Raw genomic sequence first — 20,810 nt, forward strand, 5'->3', positions numbered from 1 at the left:
GAATTTACTTCCTAAAACTTAAAAAAAAAAATAGACCTTATTTTTTAGAACAGTTTTAGGTTTAGAGCAAAACTAAGCAGAAAGTAGAGTTCCCATATCCCCCCATCCCATTCCCCGCTACACCCATCAACATCCCACACCAGAGGGGTACATTTGTTACAATTGCTGAACCGACATTAACATATCATCATCACCCAAGGTCCATAGTTTATATTAGGGTTCACTCATTGTACATTCTGTGGGTTTGGACAAGTGTATAATGCATGTATCCATAATTACAGTATCATATGGAGCAGTTTTACTGCTCTGTGCTTCACCTTTTCATCTCTCCCACCCCTTACCTCAGCAACCACTTATATTTTTATTGTCTCCATAGTTTTGCCTTTTCTAGAATATCATATAGTTAGAATTATACAGTATGTAACCTTTTCAGGCTCTTTAACTTACTTAGTAGTATGTATTTAAGGTTCCTCCATGTCTTTTCGTGGCTTGATAACATTTCTTTTTAGTGGTGAATAATATTCCATTGTTTGGATAGCTTGCCTGGTGATATCCACTATGAAGGACATCTTGGTTGCTTTCATGTTTTGGCAATTATGTATAAAGCTGCTATAAATATCAGTCTTCATGTTTTTGTATAGACGTAAGTTTTTAACTCACTTGGGTAGATACCCAGGAACATGAGTGCTGGACAGTGTGGTAAGAATGTGTTTGGTTTTGCATTCCCCTAGCAATGAATGAGAGTTCCTGCTGCTCCACATGCCTGCCAGCATTTGGTGTTGTCAGTGTTCTGGTTTTGGGCCATTCTATTAGGTGCGTAGTGGTATCTCATTGTTTTAATTTTCATTTCTCTGATGACATAGGATGTGGAACAGCTTTTAATATGTTTATTTACAAATACGTCTGTGTATCTTTTTTGGTAAGATAGCTATTCAGATCATTTGTTCATTTTAAAAGTCTGGTCTTTCATTTTCTTATTGTTGAATCTAAAACTCTTCTAAAGTGTCATTGAGACAAGTCCAAATCCTTAATAACTATCAACAAGATCTTGCTGATCTGCCCCCATCTATATATCTTATTACACTTTTGCCATTGTTTTTTTTTAATTTCTACTATGCTTTTTCAGTTCCTTGAATGAGTCCAGTTCCTTCATCATGTCTGTACTCTCTGCTTGCACCATTCATTTGCTCCTCTTTATATAAATAGTTCTTTTCCTCCATTTTGAGTTTTGCTGAAACATGAGTTCCTCAGGGGTTTTCCCCACACCACAAGGTCAAGTTTCTTGCTACATGCTCAGAGCCACATGTAATGCTGATCACAAATGTAATTATATGTTTAACGTGTCTTTCACAGTAGAAGCTTTATGAGGATAAGAACCATATTTGTTCCCACTCTTGTGTCCTCAGTGTTCAACACTGTGTCTGACACAAGCTGGACATTCAATAAATATTTTGTTAAATGAACATTCAAATACTGATGGAAAGAATTTATAGTCCTCTTCTCTACCTGTAAAGTTAAGAAAATTTGGTAGACATCAATTTGCACAACTTGGTAGTGTTTGATAAGTCTCAGGTCAATCTGTTACCTTTTTTCCATATTCAAAATGAGAATAATAACTAACTCCCAGATTAAGACAAGGATTATTATAAGGACATGTAAATTAATCTATAAAATAGTTTAGGAGACTTTCACTCTATAAATCCAGTAATGGTATTTGGGCTTTGCTGCTTATGTGTATAATTTACGCCTTGTGATATATTGTGTTTCTTAAGAGTAAAAAATTGTAGTAGCTGAAATTAAGCTTTTCTTTGGTCAACCCTTAAATGATTTGGTTTATTATTTACCATTCTGTAATAAATGAGGAAATAATCCAATAAACTGAATATGTAAGAGAAAGCTAGTTTGTTTGATCTTTGATGAAAACATCAATTTATATATTAATCTTCAACCCAAAATTTTGCCCTAGAAATAATTATGCAGCCTAGAATTTTGGAAATTTAGTGCCTACCTGTAAAATTTGCCAAAAACAAGTTCTACAGAGTGACTATTTTCTCTTTTTAATAATTTACTTTAGGCTTTTATCATACCAATTGTAGAAATGTATCTTTCCTGAAGAATAGTGGTAATATTTCTGATCTTGAACCGTATTTCCAACCATCACTCATCACTTGACTACCTATGTCCATTGGTCTAAAGTAATATAATATTTTACATGATACGAGATATGAACAGACAAAAACAGCTATATTCTGCTGCATAGAAAACATGTTAAATAATAGTTGTACATTTTTCTTTAGAAACTTATCGATCACTTAATCATTATTCTTAAAATATCAAGCACACTTCACCTTATTCTAAAAAATTGAAGTTTAAACATAACTAGGCATGGGATTACTCACTGAGAACAAAGAGAAGAACTATTGATCATGCTGAAGAATAGTAGATTTTTATCAAAATTGTATTAGATAATTTTCTCAGCTGCGACCCTGAATATTAAAAATTATGAAATATGTGAAAGGACTCTAATGTCATATTGAGTCATGAATAAAAAATGTTTACTGAATGCATAATTGGGCAAGGCCCTGTGCACAGATCCAGTAGGTTCATGAAGAATGGAAAAATCTCAGGAGACCCATTTAAGAAAACATTGAAAACTTATAGAAAAGACCTCAGTGATGACTTTTGCGTTATTCAGATTACTCAAAGAAAAGATGGGGCAATGCAAATTAAAATAGGTATTTTATTGAGAAACTTGCTTTGTCAGTGAGAGTAAAGGTTACAAATAGTTTTATTTAATAAAATTAGCATATCCTTAATCCTAAAAACATCTCTTAAAAGCCTTCATTATCTGAAACTACCGATCATTCTGACCCAATATTTTCTTTTTAATGTCTCCCATGGAAAACGATGCTGCTGATTTTCTTCGTGCAAATAACAGAACATGTGTAGTATGACTTGTTTACAAACAACGAATTTTCCACTTGAATTTGAGTTGCCTGCATGCATGTGAATATGTCTATTGCTGTAGCTATAAAAGTCTCTTGACACAGCAACAAGGCTTTATGCTTACTCCTGAGCATTCTGAGAGTTATATTGTGGTCATATTAAAAAAAAGTTCTGCAGCAAGACAGTTCGGCTGAAAAACATCCCCATCCCCTAATCATAATTTAAAATTGGTATAGGTTAATACTACACACTAAAGTATAATTTACAGGCATACCTTGTTTTATTGCGCTTTGCTTTATTGCACCTCACAGATAACTGCGTTTTTTACAAATTGAAGGCCCTCCTCTGGCAAAAAGATTATGCCTCACTAAAGGTTTAGATGATGGTTAGTATTTTTAGCAATAAAGTATATTTTAATTAAAGTATGTGCATTTTTTTCAGACATAATGTTATTGTACACTTATTAGACTGCATTATATTGTAAGCATAACTTTCTTATGCACTGGGAAACCAAAAATTTGAGTGAATCACTTTATTGCCATATTTGCTTTATTGCGGCAGTCTGGAACCGAACCCACAATATCTCCAAGGTGTGCCTGCACTTGTTAAATACACTAGGCTTCTATGCAGGTATTTTTAAAAAATTACGTATTAAAAGGGCAATAATTTAACCCTATAAATTATTTTCTAAATGACTTACATGAGAAACTAAAGGTATGAGATAAATAAATATTTGAAACATGTTTTAAATAAATTAAGCCAAAACAGATATCTAATAATTAAGTGGAGTTCAAAGGTCATGTGGATAGATCTCTTTTTAATTTACTGAAGAAGATAAATCTTATCTGAGGGCAATATTTAGTAATTTTTAAATTTATAGATTTTTATACATGGACACTAAAAAGACTACATTCTAAATGTAAAAGTAGGATGTTAGGCTTAGAATTTTAAAATCCTGGCTTGAAGTTATAGTTTTATTTTCTTTTTAACTGCAAGGAATAAGGTAATAGGGTTATTCTTCTGCACTGTAATGTTTGTGCAAACACCAGAAATGATACATCACATGGCCATAATTTTATTGATAAAATATAAGTGAATCTGCTCAAATTACTATTTTTAGTACAAAAGTTAAAGATTACACTTGTATTGATGGATTTTGGAGATGATAAGATTTATGGAAGTTCTTATTCCTCTCCTAGTGGCACAGATTAGTACTTTGGATAGAAAAGCAAGAAAAGGTAAACCTTAAAAAATAGTACTTCTAATTTTTAATGAGTACTATTTGTCAAGAAAAGGGAAAAAATAGAAAAAGAAGGCCTTTTATTAGAATCACTAAAATCCTTTTTTTGGAGGTGCTATCAATAAGTTCAAAGTTGTCATAATTTAAGGTCTATGTCCTGACAGCAATATACCTGCAAAATTTGGCAATTTAAAGAAATAGTAAATCGGATGTTGATTTTGAAATTACAGCAAACAGTTGCAGGAAGCATTGTTTTAAAATGTTGGCATAATTAGTTTTTAATAATTAATAATTAGTAATGATTATATTCATTCAAAACTTTAAATTTTGATTTCATTTTTTTCTTTTTCCTGTGTCAGTTTCCTCTGTTTTACATTCACATAAAATGAAGAATGTTAGCATGGGGTGGGAATACATCAAATTTTACAGAAGAGGCACCTGAGGCTCAGAGAGGTTGTGATTTACCCAAGGTCACGCAGCTAATAAGTAACAGATCTGGGGCTAAAATTTGACTCTGTGTTGAATTCTGTCCTTTATAATTTAGGTCTTAGGGGATAGGGATGAAGGCTCAATTTCTTTATATCTTTCCTGCTGGGGAGTGGTTGCATTAATAACAGGAGGACTCTGTTCAGGACTCTTTTGAAGGAATCTGTAAAACAAGTACTCATCCCGAAATTCATAGTCATTGGTGATATGTTGGATGACTCCCCCTTGCACCAGTCTATCGCCATAAATCACAGCTTCACCACGGTCGGAGGCAAGGCCAACTTCAATTAGCCAGTTCACCAGGTCACAGCCACAGAAGGTCCCAGCAGAAGTCTTTGCACCACACCTGTATGTCAAAGGAATGATTCACCCATATGTTCTGTAAATCTGGTATCAGCACTGCATGATGGAAGACAAGCAAGGAAAAAACAGGAGACAGGGAAAGACAGCGTGATAGTTAAAAGTGTGGCAGGAATGAAACTATTCTGAATATAAAGGGTTTAACTCACCTGACCCTAGAAAGACCCACTGGAGAAAAAGAAAATATGTCAGTAATGCTTGTGAAAACAGAAGTGCTTAAACTAAAAAGTGACTCAAATAATGTAAATTCATCTATAAAGAAATATTCTTTGTATGGTAGATGGCCTTTTATGATCAGATCCATTCTGTAGACAGATGAATATTATATGTTTTGTAAGTTATAATAAGTAATTTGTCTCAGGGACATTAATATATTTTATAAGTTCTTAAGAAGTGGCTATTTTACTAAACTACTCAAACTTTATATTTTCTGCTTATCACAGTGCCTACAAATAGCCTTTCTTTTTGCCCTTGGCAGCTAAGACTATCTTGATATGTTTGTCAGGAATTTGCTGCATTAGGAAACAAGGAAGGAATAAGTGAGATCTGTCTTGTTATAAATCTAAGGTTTTTAAAATGTACTTTGATTATGAATCTACTTCTTAAATTCGTCCTCCTAATGCACATGTGGGGTGCTTCAGGTATAAACAAATAAGGGAAAGAGAAATGTAAAAAAACATTTAAATGATTCTATACATTTTCACAAATATGTAATAGACAACATGAACCTGTCCAGAAGCATCAGTCAAGTATAAAACCTAAAGTGCTTGACAGTAGGAAACAGTGGATGAAAATCAAGATGAAATGAGAAATAGGCGACAAAAATTTTTAAAACATTTAACCACGAATGAATATATATTAGATTTTCATATAAAAATTAGAAAAGAGGTTAGTATACTTAATTTTCTCAAGTACATAAAATCACAATATTTTAACATCAGTATTTTATTTAGTAATAAGATATCTATGCTTCGCAACTACAAATATCACTTTCAAGAGAAACCTGAATATTACAACCTGAGTCTAAGCCTTCTTCCTGCTTGCTGATTTTTAATTTATAGCCCAACACCTTCTATCCGACACCAGTGGAATAATATCTGCTGGTGACTAACCAGGCAGCTACAACCATAGCCCAAGGAATTATACAGAGGGGCAGAACATGTGCTGCCATGCAGGCTGCAGAGCGGTTCCACCAGTGCCCATTCAGCCACCTGGGACCGAGGCAGCCCGGCAGCCCTGCAAATGGCAAGGGCTCTGCTTCCTGACAGTCGGCAATCATAGGGGGCCTGGCGGGGCCAACACGGAGTTCCCTTTTTTAATTTTAAAAAGCAGTTTTAAATTGTTGAAACTATCCATAAATGATTCTTTGAAACAATTGCATTTGTCCTTTTAAGGGAGAGAAACTAACTTTTTTTCATAGTCAACCATTTCCAGAAACTGGGCGAGGCCCCTCATATAGATTTTGTCATCTAATTCGAACAAGATATTTTAAAGAGGAAAACTAAGGTTTGGAGAACCAGATGTTTTAAAGAAGAAAACTAAGGTTTGGAGAATTGAACTTGTCCAATGTCACACAGCTAATAAGTAGCAGATCCAGGAGCTGAGTTCTAATATTAGTCCCTATTCAGTGAGTCCCCTTTCCACTAGCTATACCAGGCTACTTTCTGGTTATAATGAAATAAAGTGGTATAATATCTGTAAATAAATCATCCTAAATGGTAATTTTCATAAATTTAAAGATTTTTAGTTATAGACATAAAAGTATTTGTTTTTTTTTTTCTCTTTCATGCCAACCAAAAATATTGGCACTGCTTCGTTTGCTTTTTGATTTCCTGCTGCATACTCCATACCTTGAGGATTCAAAAAATAAATGTCACAGACTGAAGATTACAACTTGAGGTGAAAAAAAGCAGCAGAATTAATCAAGAGACAGAAGTTTTACTTCATTTTCTTAACAATATCATTAGTAATATGAAATAACATACCACTAGGAGATGGGGAATGTAAAATCACTTCTAAATCCAATGTATCTCAAAGTTTTGTGAGACACTAATGGCCAACAGCAATTGAATATTAATATTCTACTACATTTTATTAAAACTTTAAAGTTTTCATATTTTATACGGAAATCAGGAGTTATATGACATTTAAAAATATAAAAATCAAAGTGATAATGGCTCTTATATATGCTGTTTCTTAAACTATAAACTGACCCATAGCTATTTTAACTTTTACATTATGTGTTATTAAAAAGAACAATCGTGGAGCTACGACTACAGTACTTACCCTGTTACAAACAAATATTAATCATCTAAAATATAATCAACTGGAACATATACTTACTTTCTTTCTTTAACTATGTTTCGGATGCAGAGGTCACGGTGATAATGGATAAATTGTTGACAGGTCGTTTTTATTTCCTCAGGAACAGGAGAATCCTCGTTTTCTGCTCTTTTTTTATTGTTCCATAGGAGTTCAAGTCTGAAAACCAAAATTTAAGGAGGCTGTTTTTAAGGAAAGAAAAGCACTGAGAGAGAACCCTTCCTGCTTATTACTGCATCAACATGGCTGTTCCAGAGCTGTCATTTGCCAAAGCTGTCATCTACAACACACAGACGTCAATAGTGTCTGAAGCAGAAACATACTTAGCCTGCATTCTGTTTGTTATTCAGAGCAGACTGGGGCTGGGGGGCGAGGTGGAGTTGGGTGGGGACTTTAATATTTTATAAAATACCCTCTAGGAATGTTTGACCCATTTCAGTTTCTACCATAAATGAAATTCCATAATCTACACTCTGTTGTTTTGAAATGCAAATCAATTATTTAATCATTTTCCAATTTCAGTACCCAAAAGACACATACTGGGATCTGGAGTTTCTACCAGCCCAGACAATAAATCTGTTGAATATTTTAACTGATCATTGTGAAGCTGGTAACTATGTCCAGTGACTTTCCTATTATGCTTTTCCTCCCCCATGAAAGGATTATGACCCTAACAACTATATCTTAATAATGCTGATGATGTTAATGATGATGAAAATGGAGAATGAGAAGAAAGAACAGTTACCATTTACTGGGCACTTAGTTACAGGAGAAATTCCAATAGCACTTCTAGCTTGTACTAATTTTGACTTTGAAATCAAATGAAGTACAAAGATTTGTCTCCCCCACCTCTTCTTCCTTCCCCTAAGATAGAGTATTACTACTTTATTATTTTTTATAAAGAAATTCCTGATCTGAATTCAAAGAAACTTCTCTAAGCTAATAAAAACCCAAAAATTTAGAAAGAAGAAAACTTTAGTTTTTTTTTTAATAAATTGTCAGTTTGATAGAGAAATCCTGTTATCAAAGGAGAAAGACAATCAAATATAGACCTTTAGGAGCACACCACCTATTACTTCCATTTCTAAATGCATTTTCAAGTTTCATTTTACTTTATGTAGTTAATGGTATAGATAGAAGCCAGCACCATCAATTCTTATTAAAATGCAAATTACAATGTTAAATTAATAACAGTTCTTCTAATATTTTCTCTGCAATTAGTTACAACGAATATGTGAATCAACAGATAAACCTTTCTGTGGTGTTTAGTGTACCCTTCTGTGGCCTCCCAGCAATTAGTTACTAAAGGTTTAAATATATCAGTATCTTAACAGGATGGCTTTGTCATTACCTTTACAGATACAGATTTATTTCAAATAAATTTACCTTCTTTTGAAAGGTAGGATGATTAAATGTTTATCCAATCCAAAGATGCCAAAAGAAATAAATCCCTATGGAAGAAAAAAAAGACTATGTTTTATGAATACAACAATAAAATTTTAAGACAGAAATTATGGAGACTACTAAATTTAGTGCTTGGGAAGCAAACCTATAGTGATTAGAGCAACATTTTAAATGGAACACACTAGGCAAGCCCTCTAAAGTTCAGTGCCTTGAGGCAGGTATAATACTTGGCTGCATTTTCCCAATTATCTGTCCTCCTAATTATGATGTGTGATATAAACCAGTACTGAATGACACCATGTACATGCTAGCTTACTGAAGAAAATGAAAACGCTTAGAGGCTATATTTCTTTGTTTTTCCCTTTTTAACAATAAAATATATGCTTATGTATTTCCTTATTACCTTTGTTAAAACTTCAGAAATTATATAATTTAAAAGTGCTGTAGATTCTGAATGTAATGCAGCAACTAAACAACATTTATGTGAAATGAAACTGGCTACTGCTAAGGGAAAGGGCATGAAGGATATGGGGGTGATTAGGCAGCAGATATCAGCCACAGATCAGGATGATGAGGACTGCTTGGGGAGACAGGAGGTTGGAAACTGCCATACGTCAGGCACAGTGGGACAAGGAGCTAAGTGCGGGTTGGTGGGAGGTGGGATGGAGAAAGCAGTCTATTATATGAAGGGCCTACCTTTCTTCACCCCCAAACTATAAACAACCAAAAGGGAGTGATCTGACTACAAAACCTCAATACCTCCCCAAGAGGAAAATGGGATGTAGGGGTGGGGAGGGGTGGGATTGCAACTTTCTCCCTCCTTCAAAGCACTTGAACCATAAGCTGTGGGGGCCGCATTTCAAATGCAACATCCCTGGCATTAGCTTCCGTTTGTGAAGCTTTCTCAGTGCCAGTCCGGGGATGGCTCAGCTTAGACTGGGCTGTAAAAATGCAAAATGCTGAGAGAGACTATGCTTTTTCAACCCAGCATTTTATAGTTCTTGAGTACAAAATCAAATCTTAAACAGTATCCCAAAGTGAGGCAGGCATCAAGTAGTCCTTGGGACGCTTAAGTCTGTACTAAACTGATTGAGGTCACTTGTCTACCTAGGTATGGCCGTTTTCGCTCCCACAAAAATGGCAAAACAAATTCGAAATATTTCAAAGAACTAATGTTACGGAAAAACAGCTACTGATAAATGTTAATTAACTCATATAGCCACTTATTTTAAGATTTAACAGGCCAAGCCAGTAATTTCCAAACATTACTGTTTTCAGCCTGATAATCTGGGGACTAATATTCTCTAATTAAAGTAGGGGATTGAATACAGAATTAAATTTTGAAATTTGCACATAAAAAATATTTTCCCAATATTTAAAATGTCACTTATCCTTAATTATCTATTTTAATAGTGACATAAACAAAGACAACAGCATCTATCATATAAGTTCTTCATGGAATTTTGGTTTCTAATTTTTAAATTGGGGATGGTAATGTCTACTTTGTGGGTATTGTGATACTTAAATGAGATAATTAATGTGAAATGCTTAACAATGGTTGGCATACAGTTAAGTAGCCTCTCAAGGAATGGTAACTATTATATCTGGCAATAATTTACTTATACACTGATTTATAATTTTCAGAAAAGCTTTAAGTCCATATTGCTCGAGAAATATCAAAATGTAAATGAAATGATGTACACCAATTTAAGTGGCTAAACTAAATGCTCAGAAAAGGTAAGTCATTTTCCCAAAGTGACTTATTTAGACAACTAAGTTTAAAAAGAACTTAGAACATCTTGTCCCTGCTTAAATTATCGTTCTTTTTTTTTTTTTTTAATTATCATTCTTTATCTCAAAACCAAAGCAAAGAACTATTTGGTAATTCTGACTGCAACATTCTGTGTGCATTCTGATGACTTTAACCAATATAATAATTCATCTCTACTAGGAGACAGGCGGCAGCTGTCAGCTGTCACACATACCAGCAGCTGGCAAACAAACTAACCCTTTTGATTTAAAAGAAAACAACATCCGCACCCCCCTCCAATCAGCCCATCCAGGCACACAAAAACCTCTCAAAGTTCTCACTAAATAAATACCTGGCCAAAATTAAATACAGCACAGAAAAACTGTAACTCGACATACAGTCTTCCAGGCTCTTGGTTGAATAGCCACCATAAACAACTGGAAAGATTCTATAAAGGAAGGGGAAAATAGTATTTTAAATGAAACAAGCTAATCATTTCTTTCTATCCAGAACACAGAACAATAACTTACCTACTTAATAATTAGGGAGAAAAAGACTAAAGAGAAAAACACCAAGAGAATATAGAGGCTTTGTCTTCAGAACAAGAGGTTTCTACCTCTCCTCTTGACAGATGTCACTCAAACAGCATCTATTCTGATCAGATTTGAAGCAAGAAGACATGACCATAATACAGAAGATTACATAATATATCAGGACTGCCGACTAACCTAAGACAGGACTGATTTTAAAATTAGTTCTGCACAATGAAAACAATCACATCACTAAGTAGCAATTCTTGGCAGCATTTCTTACTTTTTGATTTTTGTTCTTAAACAGCAGTTAAAATGGTGCTGGCTGATATCATTCTGTGTAATAACTATACAAGTATGAATAGGGGAAGAGAGTTTCTTCATAGGTCATATCGTCCATTTCCTACCTCTAGGCAAGTTACACTTGAAATGTCTCAAAGAATTAAATGATAATAACTTGCAATTCATAAAAGAGGACATAAAAGCAATTTTTAAAAAACTTAGTAATTTTTAAAAAGAAATGCATTTAAAAAATAAAGTGCTATGTTTAGCTTATAAAGTTATCAAATTAAAAAATTTGTAATATTCAGTGTTGGTGAGAGCACTTTACAAATCTGTACTACTTTGGAAAACAATTTAGTAAAATGTATCAAAAAGCATAGAAATATTTATACTCTTTGATCCAGGTTTTTCAACTTTGAGAATCTATTGGAAGGAAGTATACTGCATGGAGATGTTTATTAGAGCATTACAAAAAGCTAGGAACAATCCATAAGGAAGTGGTTGAATAAATTATAATGTATCTCCTTGATGGTTTATTGAGGAGCCATTTAAAGTAACAATTATGAACAACTATGTAACACCATGAAAATGCTTGACATAAATGACAAAGCTGGATATCATCTCTATATATGATTAGAACCATGAAAAATGTATTAAAAAATAGAACGCAGTAGTGTGATGGATATTTTTTCCTCTTTTCGCTATTTTGTGTCTATTGTCCAAAGTGGTTATGTTATTTTCATAATTAAAAATCATTTTTAAAGTTTATTTATCTGAGAAATATCTTTTGAGAGGCCACGTAGGCATTTATCTGCTGAGGTCAGTCAAGAAATATGTTAAGAAAAAGTGGCCCTGCACACATCATGTAGATACCTGGTTTTATCAAATTCTAGGTTAACGGCATAGAATGAGTAAGTGATTCTAAGCAAAATAAGCTATTGGGGGCATTTAGGTAATAGAGTAATACGGATTATTCATTCTTCTTTTCCCCCAAAAACATTTAGCTCGAGATTAGGAATCAGATGGCCTAGCCACCACCCCCCTGGGAAGTAGTAACTAAGTTTCTCCCAGATGCCTGAATATAACCTTTGCCAAAAATTTAAAGAAATGGCCCCAAAACAAAATCAGAAGGAACATTTACAGCAAACAGGCCAATAACGAGAAGTAAACAGAGTAACACATGTCGAGTCAGTTGCTGGTCTCCACTCTGTAGATACTGTTCTTCTTCCTGGGCTAATTTGCAGCTCTGGGAGTTACAGCAACTCACACAGTGATCATCTATGAAACAGTAAGCACGACAATTTGTAATCAGAGCTTTTTATTTGAATGCATTTTAAATTCATAATGACTTCCTAAGCAAACCACCACGTATGCACATTCAGCTCAGCTTCAGTATATTATTTTAGATGAAATCAGAGGAAGACTCCTTCATGTTGTTTTAGGGGAGTTCTACTTGTAGGGTGTTCTTATCTGAAAAAATATGAGTAGGATGCAAGAGCTCCCTGCTATTCGGCAATGTAATATTCATGTGCTTTTTTTTAAAGTTAAATTAATACTTCAAGTTTCATCTGCGATAACTATACATATTGGTTACGAATACCCTATTTTGGCTCATTGTAATACAAACTACTACGTAGCACTAGCCTTTCACTAAGGAGTTTAAAATTTGCCTTAGGAAAGATGTTTAAGGAATAAAAAATATCATTATATACTTTATTCTCTTCCCATAAGGAACCAAATCAAAATCACAGGCATGACTCTTCTCTGGCCTAAAACAGAGAGGGGCCTTTCCCAAGAAACTTTTGTTTTCCCATCTCAGCTATATGACATCAAAAGCAGGGTAAAACATTTTTTACAAAATTCTACTATTTAAAATTCTACTATTTAAAAGCCAGTAAATAGCAGCCAAATATAAACCCTGCCTGACTAATAACTACCACTGTTACTATGTTTAGTGAACATTTACTTCATATATCACCTGCTGTGCTAAGTGATTTGCATGTTATTTCTCATAATCCTCACATTTGTTATATAAAAACATAATGCCTTTGGTAACAATACAGTTATCGTATGCTTCATCATAAACAGGACTTTTTGTGGTTTCCCTTTCTAGTTTGATTATAAATAAGCATAATTGACTAAAAAGTGCATTGTAACTTCACATACGTTCTCAATAATTATTTTAAATAATTTGAAATTCAGACCACAAATGTGATTCAGTCTCTTAATCTGTATGCCAAAAGATTATTACTTTTAAAGATTTTTCTTATTTTACAAGAAAGGGTATATTTTAAGCATATAGATTCAAAATGTAATTAAGCACTAATTAATTAGTCCTGGTCTTGGAGGAAGGAGTGAGGGGAAAGTCTCAGCTTCTAAAACAAGAAAAAAGGCCCCAAAATAATGATGCTTAGGACAAAGTTCTTGGAGTTATCACTTGGGTTAAATTTATTGGAAAAATTGATTTGTGTGTGTGTGTGTGTGTGTGTGTGTGTGTGTGCATGTGTAATACTACCTATTACTACATTATAAGATCTTTCTTTTTAAAAAATGAGTATTCTATCAGTGCATGATTATTATCCTATCAGCACTTTCCCCCAACTTATTTGAGAACGCATTTTCTCAAACAATATAGCTTTTATAGAAATTCTACATAGAGTTCTTTTAAGGCATTAGGATAAGAAAACTTCTTTTGTTTCTTAGGCCCATCCTCATAGCTAGGAGGTACTTACTTTTCTCAAATGAAGGAGTCACAGGCCCACTAGCGCTTATGTTTGCTACTGGCTCTGTAGATGAGCAGTGTAATTCACCATTTCCCAGGGAGCAGGAGCAGCAACCTATAAAGGTTAATTAACGTGAGGACAGAACCCAAATACAACAGAAATGGACAACTTCAAGAGATGCCAAACAGGACACCCCCCCCAAAACACCCCAAACAAAAACCCAAACAAACAAATCAACATATACACACACAGTTCCCATGCAGCCTCAATGGAAATGTTGTCACATATTATTTATCGAAAAGTATCAAATGTGCCTATACAGAAAAGTTTACAATTAAAGAGTGGCAGACAGAAGATCAGCTCCTTTATATATTGTCTCCTGAAGGAAAAATGTTTTTATCTGTGCTGTTTTCTTAGTTTCCACTGTGCTTTAGGAACTAAGTATTTCAACACTTTCCTGAAAAACAACTTATTTCATCAAAAACACACCTAATGCTCTATTACTTAGGGTAATTAATTCAAATTCCTTGGCCTGAATTCGAAAGCTCTCTAGGACTTGGCCCCTCTCTCCCTATCAACCACTCCCACTATTCAGCAAAGGCCTGTCCCTTCTTTCAGAACAGTTCTTTAGTGTCCTCCACAAATTCCATGCTTATCTGGGTCTCTAGGCCTAGTCTGAGAGGGACTTACCTCTCTGGTTAATTCATCCAAACTCTTTCCTCCTTTAAGTTTAGCTCAAAACTCACTTTTTTTCAAGAATGTGTCTCCTACTAGTTCAGAAGACGCAGTAAAAACAATTATATTCTTTTTTCTTTTCATATATATACTGCTGAAAATCTCTTGCTGACTTATAGGTATATCAGTTTACAGAAGTCACACTGAGACATCTGCTACAGAGCTGTAATTTTTCCTCTAATATAGTCAGAGAACTGCATGCAGTATCCTTTAAAACATATCTCACATATATTCATGGCATTCTTTGATGTGGATTATAATAGAATAATAACTTCAGTAATAGATTGCATTAAAATTTAATACGCTAGAAAAAAAAATAATTCCTAGGCTGAATCTTTCATTGATAATGTACTTTAATTCTTCAGTAGTGTTCTTAAAAACAAATAAAAAAAGATTTCAAAAGAATGAAAATGACAATCTATAATAAGCTATTGCAAATGTCTTTCTAAATTTAAGGTAATGATGCTATCTCAAGGTTAAAACAGAACCACAGAATAATAGAAAATACAAAGATCATCTGGCCTAGTCCTCTTCTCTTCAGAAATTTAAAGGTTTAAATCAGCTAAGATAACATTATTAAGAAAACAGATATAAAGCCAGCACACTCCAATGACATACACATACGAGATTATGGCCACCATGAAAAGTGCTATAGCAGTTTTTTCCTTCAAACATAAGAAAGAACTATAAGTAGCACATTAGCCTTCTTTGTATTAGCCAAACATTTGATCTCATATTAAAATGGGTTAGTTTTCCTTTCAAACATCATTCTACACTGTAACATGTGAAACCATGGTTCTCTAACAAATGCGTAGCAAGGGGTAGAGGTGAGTGAACTATTTTGTAGTACTGAGATTTGGGGAGGCCAGGCTGGACACCTAATGTGCAATGTGTTAATATTAATAACAAAGCAGAAGAGAGCAGGATTTAGGGAAGGAAAAATAACCTGATAGATTTAAAAAACCTTTTCTCTTGGAACTTGGGTGAATAAGCAAATAAACAAGTACTTTGCCAGGGCATTTTCCAGGACAGCTTCAAGAAATCATGGCGTATCTTATCCATCCATCCATCTATCCATCCATCCATTTAACAAATACTACTGAACACTTACAGTAAGCCTGATACTATGCTAGGTGCTGAGGCTATAATAATAGGCAAGTCAGTGTTAGCACTTACAGTCTAGTAGGTTACACAGATAATTTAAAAAACAATTATAAAAATGAGATAAGAGGAGAGGGAAATATAAACATTGCAGAAGGTGTCCTGAGAAGGTAAGTGATAGCTATCTTCTGGCTCTCCATTCATTTATAGTAAAGATGTAAGCTAGTTTTCCTACTGGAGATGATGATGTAGCATTTAAAGAACATCTATGGTGGAGATTATTTGCTATTTTTAAAAGACAGGAAAAGAGGTAGCAGCAAAAACTCTCTAGACTTAGGACACTTAGTTTAGGGCTCTGCATAGATGTTCTCAGGCTTTTCATAGCCTGTGGGAGAGATAGACACAAAGAGCCAGCTGGAAGTGGTGGTCTTCAAGCCCTGCCTGAAAACAAATAGTAGATGGGTTTATAAGATAACTGGAAGAGTCCACAAAGAAAATGAGAAGGAGAGGATACTGGGCATGATCAGAAAAGTACTGTAGATTTAGGGAAAGCAGCTTTTAAAATTTTAGTGAAAACATAAATGTCATCTTTGAACTTCTGTTTTAAAAAGAAAAATGTTCAAGAGGGCTCAAACGAATGAAATTCTGATGATATAATCACAAAGGATCTAACAGAAATTAGTGACCACCATCAATAAAATGAGTTAAAGGAGGCCTTACTGAAGCAGGGTCAATGGTGTTAGTCAGGAGTTGGCAAACCACAGCCCTATGTAGTAGGACTCAGCAGTCCTATGAAGTAGGAATTATCAGCATCAGATATGGAAATCGAGGCACAGGGAGCTTGTCCAAGATCAAACAGTAGTAGATTGTGGAGTCAGGATGTGAACCCAGGCAGTCTGGCTTCAGATCTCTGTTTTTAACCACTGTGTTATATCTTCTAGTTCAGGACAGAGGTAGGGAGAGAGGAAGAAGGAAGGCAACGTAAGATGACAAGATTTGTGGGGCTTTTTTTTTACTTTTAACATAAAGATAGTTAAAATGTCTTTTTTGTCTTTTCTCCCTTTCGCTTACTTTCTTCCTATCCTTTACTAATTGGTATTTACAACCAATAGTTTTGTGATTAGTCATCCCTCTACTCCACAAACTCTCTAAACATGTGCTATCATTTATACTTCCTAGCATAATATTTTATGTCTATGAAATCTCCACATGTTCCAGTGAATCCAAAATGCACACTCTTTTGCTAATTTCAGTTCATGAATTGAAGCAAACCCTTTAACAATTGTTAACATTTGTTAACGAAGTCACTAGTTAGGATCATATTTTCACTTATGTCAAGGATTGCTAAACATTTTCTAAAAATGGCCAGATGATAAATATTTTGCAGGCCACTAAGTCTCTGTTCAGTGACTCAACTCTACCAATATAGCATGAAAGCAGCCCTAGAAAATACATAAATGAATGAACGTGGCAATATTCCAATTTAAATTTCATATAACTTTCAAGTGTCATAAATTTTTTTTTCAACCCTTTAAAAATGCACAAACTATTCTTAGCTCTGAGGCCATACAAAAACAGGTGGTGGACCAGATTTGGCCTGTAGACTGTAGCTTGCGAACTCCTGACTTACACCATTAACCAAACTCTTTCTATTATCAACTATCATTCGAGTTCCTCATTTGACAAATAACCTGGGACATTCAAGATAATTCAAGGAAGTTCCCTTAAAACATTTAGGACACAAGCTATACAGCCATGTAAGAGTTCTTTATATTTAAGGATCATACTTGTTTCTGGCATAGCACTTGTAAAAGGTTCGGGTTCGTTTATTGGCACTGGACTCTCCTCAAAAGCAGTGTTTCCCGACTCTGTCGCTTTGCGGTTCTGAGACTGGTTGAAACCCTCATAGCGTCCTGCTTGGGTGGTGCGGTTCAGACACATGAGTGATATGCCGGCTATCACAATGCTGCAGAAGAGGGTGACTGATGTGATGATCATCTGCCAAGATTGTAAAAAGACTTTAGGCCACTTTTCATAGTCCCATCTTGATAATCTTAGTAAAGCGAGTTAAGGGTGCACTTTTTTTGGTGGAAAATGCAGTATCTCTATTGCTATAAATGCTTTAGAAAAGTGGTTCTTAAAAAGGAGGAAGAATGTGGAAGGGATGATAGATACTTGTAGAAAAATTAAAGTTTGCTTGTAATCACATAAGATTTCTTTCATTATATATCAACGCCATTGGTTTCTTCCACAACGTAATGTAAATGACTGCTTACAAACCTTTTCTCTACTTCAAAGTTTTTGCTTGCTTTAATACACAGTTCAAGCGCACTTCAACTAGAGAGTTTGTTATGGTAATAATACCAAAAATATAGTTATAGCTAATATTTATTGAGTAGTAACTGTATGCCAGCACTAATCTAATTCCTTTCTTTGTATAATCTTATTTATTCTTATGACAACCCAATGAAATTCAAAATTATAATACAGAAAAAAAAAGGTAAGAAATCAACATTTTTTGAGGAGGTTTTTAAAAAACACATATCCTTGGGCCTTATCTAGTGGAGAATTTCTGATTCAGCAGGTCTCACAGGTCTCCTTCTCTATAGCTTTTCAAGTATACTTTCTCCCAGAGACTTTTTGTTCTGAAATTTATATTTATTATAGGATTGAAAGGCAAGAACTTGTTTTTTGTTATTACTGCTAACTTACTAAATGGCTTTAAATTAACCACTCTTTCCTCTAGTAGAGGAAACATAATTCATAAGTATGTTTAAGAAGACTCAGTAAGTTTCAACATTTGGAAAACCTCAGCTAAAAACAAACTTAGACATGTAAAATCTTTACCACATTTCAAGATGTGACTTAATAAAATGACAGATCACCAGAATGATATGCAGTAAATTGGAATAGATTTTCAAAATTAATTTTAACGTAAGTATAGCAAAACACATTAACAAGCTAAAAAGAGATGGTCTCAAGAACAGAACCATCAATAAAGTCTTCTCACCTGCTCTTTTCCATAAAAGAAGGCTGAGTCAATGCTATCTCCATTATGTTTTCCAGTTATCAAAAGAACACCAACAAGAAGAGCAGGAATTCTGTAATAGCAAGGGTTTAGAGAGAAAGAGGATGAATAGTAACTGCTGACAAGGAGAAAATTCTGAGATATTTTAAATTAAGTTACAGCCCCCAGAGAGTAGGAGGAGACAGAACTACTAGTCTATTATTAATGGCTGAGAACTATTAGTCTATTATTAATTAATGGCTGTGGGACAACAAGACTGCTCACATTCCTGTTAATCTGCTGGAATTTCAGATTGATTTCCAGGTGGCTATTTCCACACGTTATTTTTGAGCCGGGCACCATCGAACTCCAGGAGCCTTCACTTCTTCTTTACATGTGGGCTTTCCGGACTGCTGCTTGCAGTCAGTCCACAGGAGCCGACATTTCTTTTTGCGGACTCTATGCCTATCCCAGACAAGATCCTTTGTCTTGTCTGTTTCACTTTCTCCCATCTCTTTGCCCATGATCAATGTAAATTCTTTCAGACTGCTTACATCTTTCTTCCTCCTACCCACTAGTTGATGTATAAAAACATCTGCAAACTCCAAGACGATGAACATGTCATCTTTCCGACCTAGCCATGCTGCTGGTGGTTTAGACTCCATGCCCCAAGACTGGACTTCTTTTTTGCTGCATTGGCTTAATAAACTTAATGAACTCTTTCTTTTAGAAAGACTTCCAGCCGTGGAAGTTAAATTTTTTTGTGTTTGTTTAACACTGTATATGTGGGAGCATGTAAGCAAACAGAAAACTACCAACTTACCCCCAGCCACATATGATGATGATTCCAACAGGAATTTGTACCCTCTCTCGCTTTTTCAAAAGAAACAAAGAAATTGCTAAAAGGCCTAAGAACAATAAACGGAGATTGAAAAATACATAATTATTCTTGATGTTGATCAGACTTCATGGAAGTTTATTTAACGAAGCTTATTTCAGTAGCTATCTGTAGCTTTGTCCTAGAATTTACTCCTTCTAAGGAAATGCTGTCCCCAATATTTTGAAGCAAGTTTTATTAATTCAAAATAATTTGTATTTCCCCAACCCCACACTGTCTCTTTACTCAAACCTTCTTGTTTTACACATGAAGATTTTTTTCAAAAGCTCCAAATCATCTTATATTTTTTGACTGATGTGTTTGGAATCTAAGTACATTTGGAAAAAGAAATGTTTTTAAGTGGCTACAAAACAATTCTAAAATGAAAAACACCACCACTCTGAAGAAAGTACAGGCAATTCTTACACAGGTTTTGTTTTTGGAAAATGCCCCAAGTCTAAATTATGGACTTTAATAAAAACATATGTTTTATTTTATACAAAATAAAACAAAATAATACAAAAACAAAAACTTAATACAAAAACAAATGTTTTAAGGTTCTTGAGCTCTCCTTATATCTTATGCCCAATTATTCATACAAATAACATATTACTTAATAAATTCTACATAGCAATAGAATCTTAGAACTTTAAGGGTTGGAAAAGACCATTGTTTTAAATTAACACCTTCATTTTACTGATAATGGAAACAAGGATTTGCCCAAGCCACATAGCCAGCAGAGGGCAGAGCAGGCCTAGAAACCCAGACATCTGATGTGAGATAGGTCCAATTCTATTAGCATTTCTAAAACTCGGATTTGTAAACCCCAAGGGTTCCCAAGATATATTCTTTAGGATCTGAAAATTTCCATGAGAAAAAAGGTTTTTTTGGTGTATTCTCAATGATAATCACCTAGATGTCCATCTTATAACTAAAGTACAGTCTCATGATTCCAGGGCTTACATTTGCTTTTAAATTGTTTAAGCAAAGTAAAAGTCAAATGACATCACAATACACAGTCCAAATGAATGTTCTGTGATAGTTTAA

At 34.4% G+C, this 20,810-nt stretch overlaps 2 protein-coding genes across 7 annotated transcripts in view; one reads left to right on the forward strand and one right to left on the reverse strand.

Annotated features, from left to right (window-relative positions):
• SCRN3 (secernin 3) overlaps positions 1 to 8,542 on the forward strand; it is a 36,061-nt gene extending 27,519 nt beyond the window's left edge. Inside the window, exon 8 of the mRNA XM_039855690.1 lies at positions 7,504 to 8,542. Within this exon, the coding sequence (XP_039711624.1) occupies positions 7,504 to 7,563 (60 nt within the window). The 3' untranslated portion in view covers positions 7,564 to 8,542. The remainder of the gene's footprint in view (positions 1 to 7,503) is intronic.
• GPR155 (G protein-coupled receptor 155) overlaps positions 2,721 to 20,810 on the reverse strand; it is a 37,711-nt gene continuing 19,621 nt past the window's right edge. For 3 of the 6 annotated variants that reach the window (XM_039855682.1, XM_039855684.1, XM_039855685.1), the window contains 9 exons: positions 19,710 to 19,794; positions 18,890 to 18,980; positions 17,667 to 17,877; positions 14,053 to 14,157; positions 12,462 to 12,598; positions 10,861 to 10,956; positions 8,741 to 8,805; positions 7,376 to 7,513; positions 4,377 to 5,018 (listed from right to left, as the gene is read on the reverse strand). In XM_039855682.1, coding sequence (XP_039711616.1) covers positions 4,727 to 5,018; positions 7,376 to 7,513; positions 8,741 to 8,805; positions 10,861 to 10,956; positions 12,462 to 12,598; positions 14,053 to 14,157; positions 17,667 to 17,877; positions 18,890 to 18,980; positions 19,710 to 19,794 — 1,220 coding nt within the window. In that variant the 3' untranslated portion in view covers positions 4,377 to 4,726. Of the gene's footprint in view, positions 5,072 to 7,375; positions 7,514 to 8,740; positions 8,806 to 10,860; positions 10,957 to 12,461; positions 12,599 to 14,052; positions 14,158 to 17,666; positions 17,878 to 18,889; positions 18,981 to 19,709; positions 19,795 to 20,810 lie in introns of all 6 variants that reach the window. The other 3 variants (XM_039855681.1, XM_039855687.1, XM_039855686.1) reach the window with 3 other exon arrangements.

The sequence above is a fragment of the Pteropus medius genome, unplaced genomic scaffold, assembly GCF_902729225.1.
Source record: "Pteropus medius unplaced genomic scaffold, Ma_sr-lr_union100, whole genome shotgun sequence".
NCBI classification, from domain to species: Eukaryota; Metazoa; Chordata; class Mammalia; order Chiroptera; family Pteropodidae; genus Pteropus; species Pteropus medius.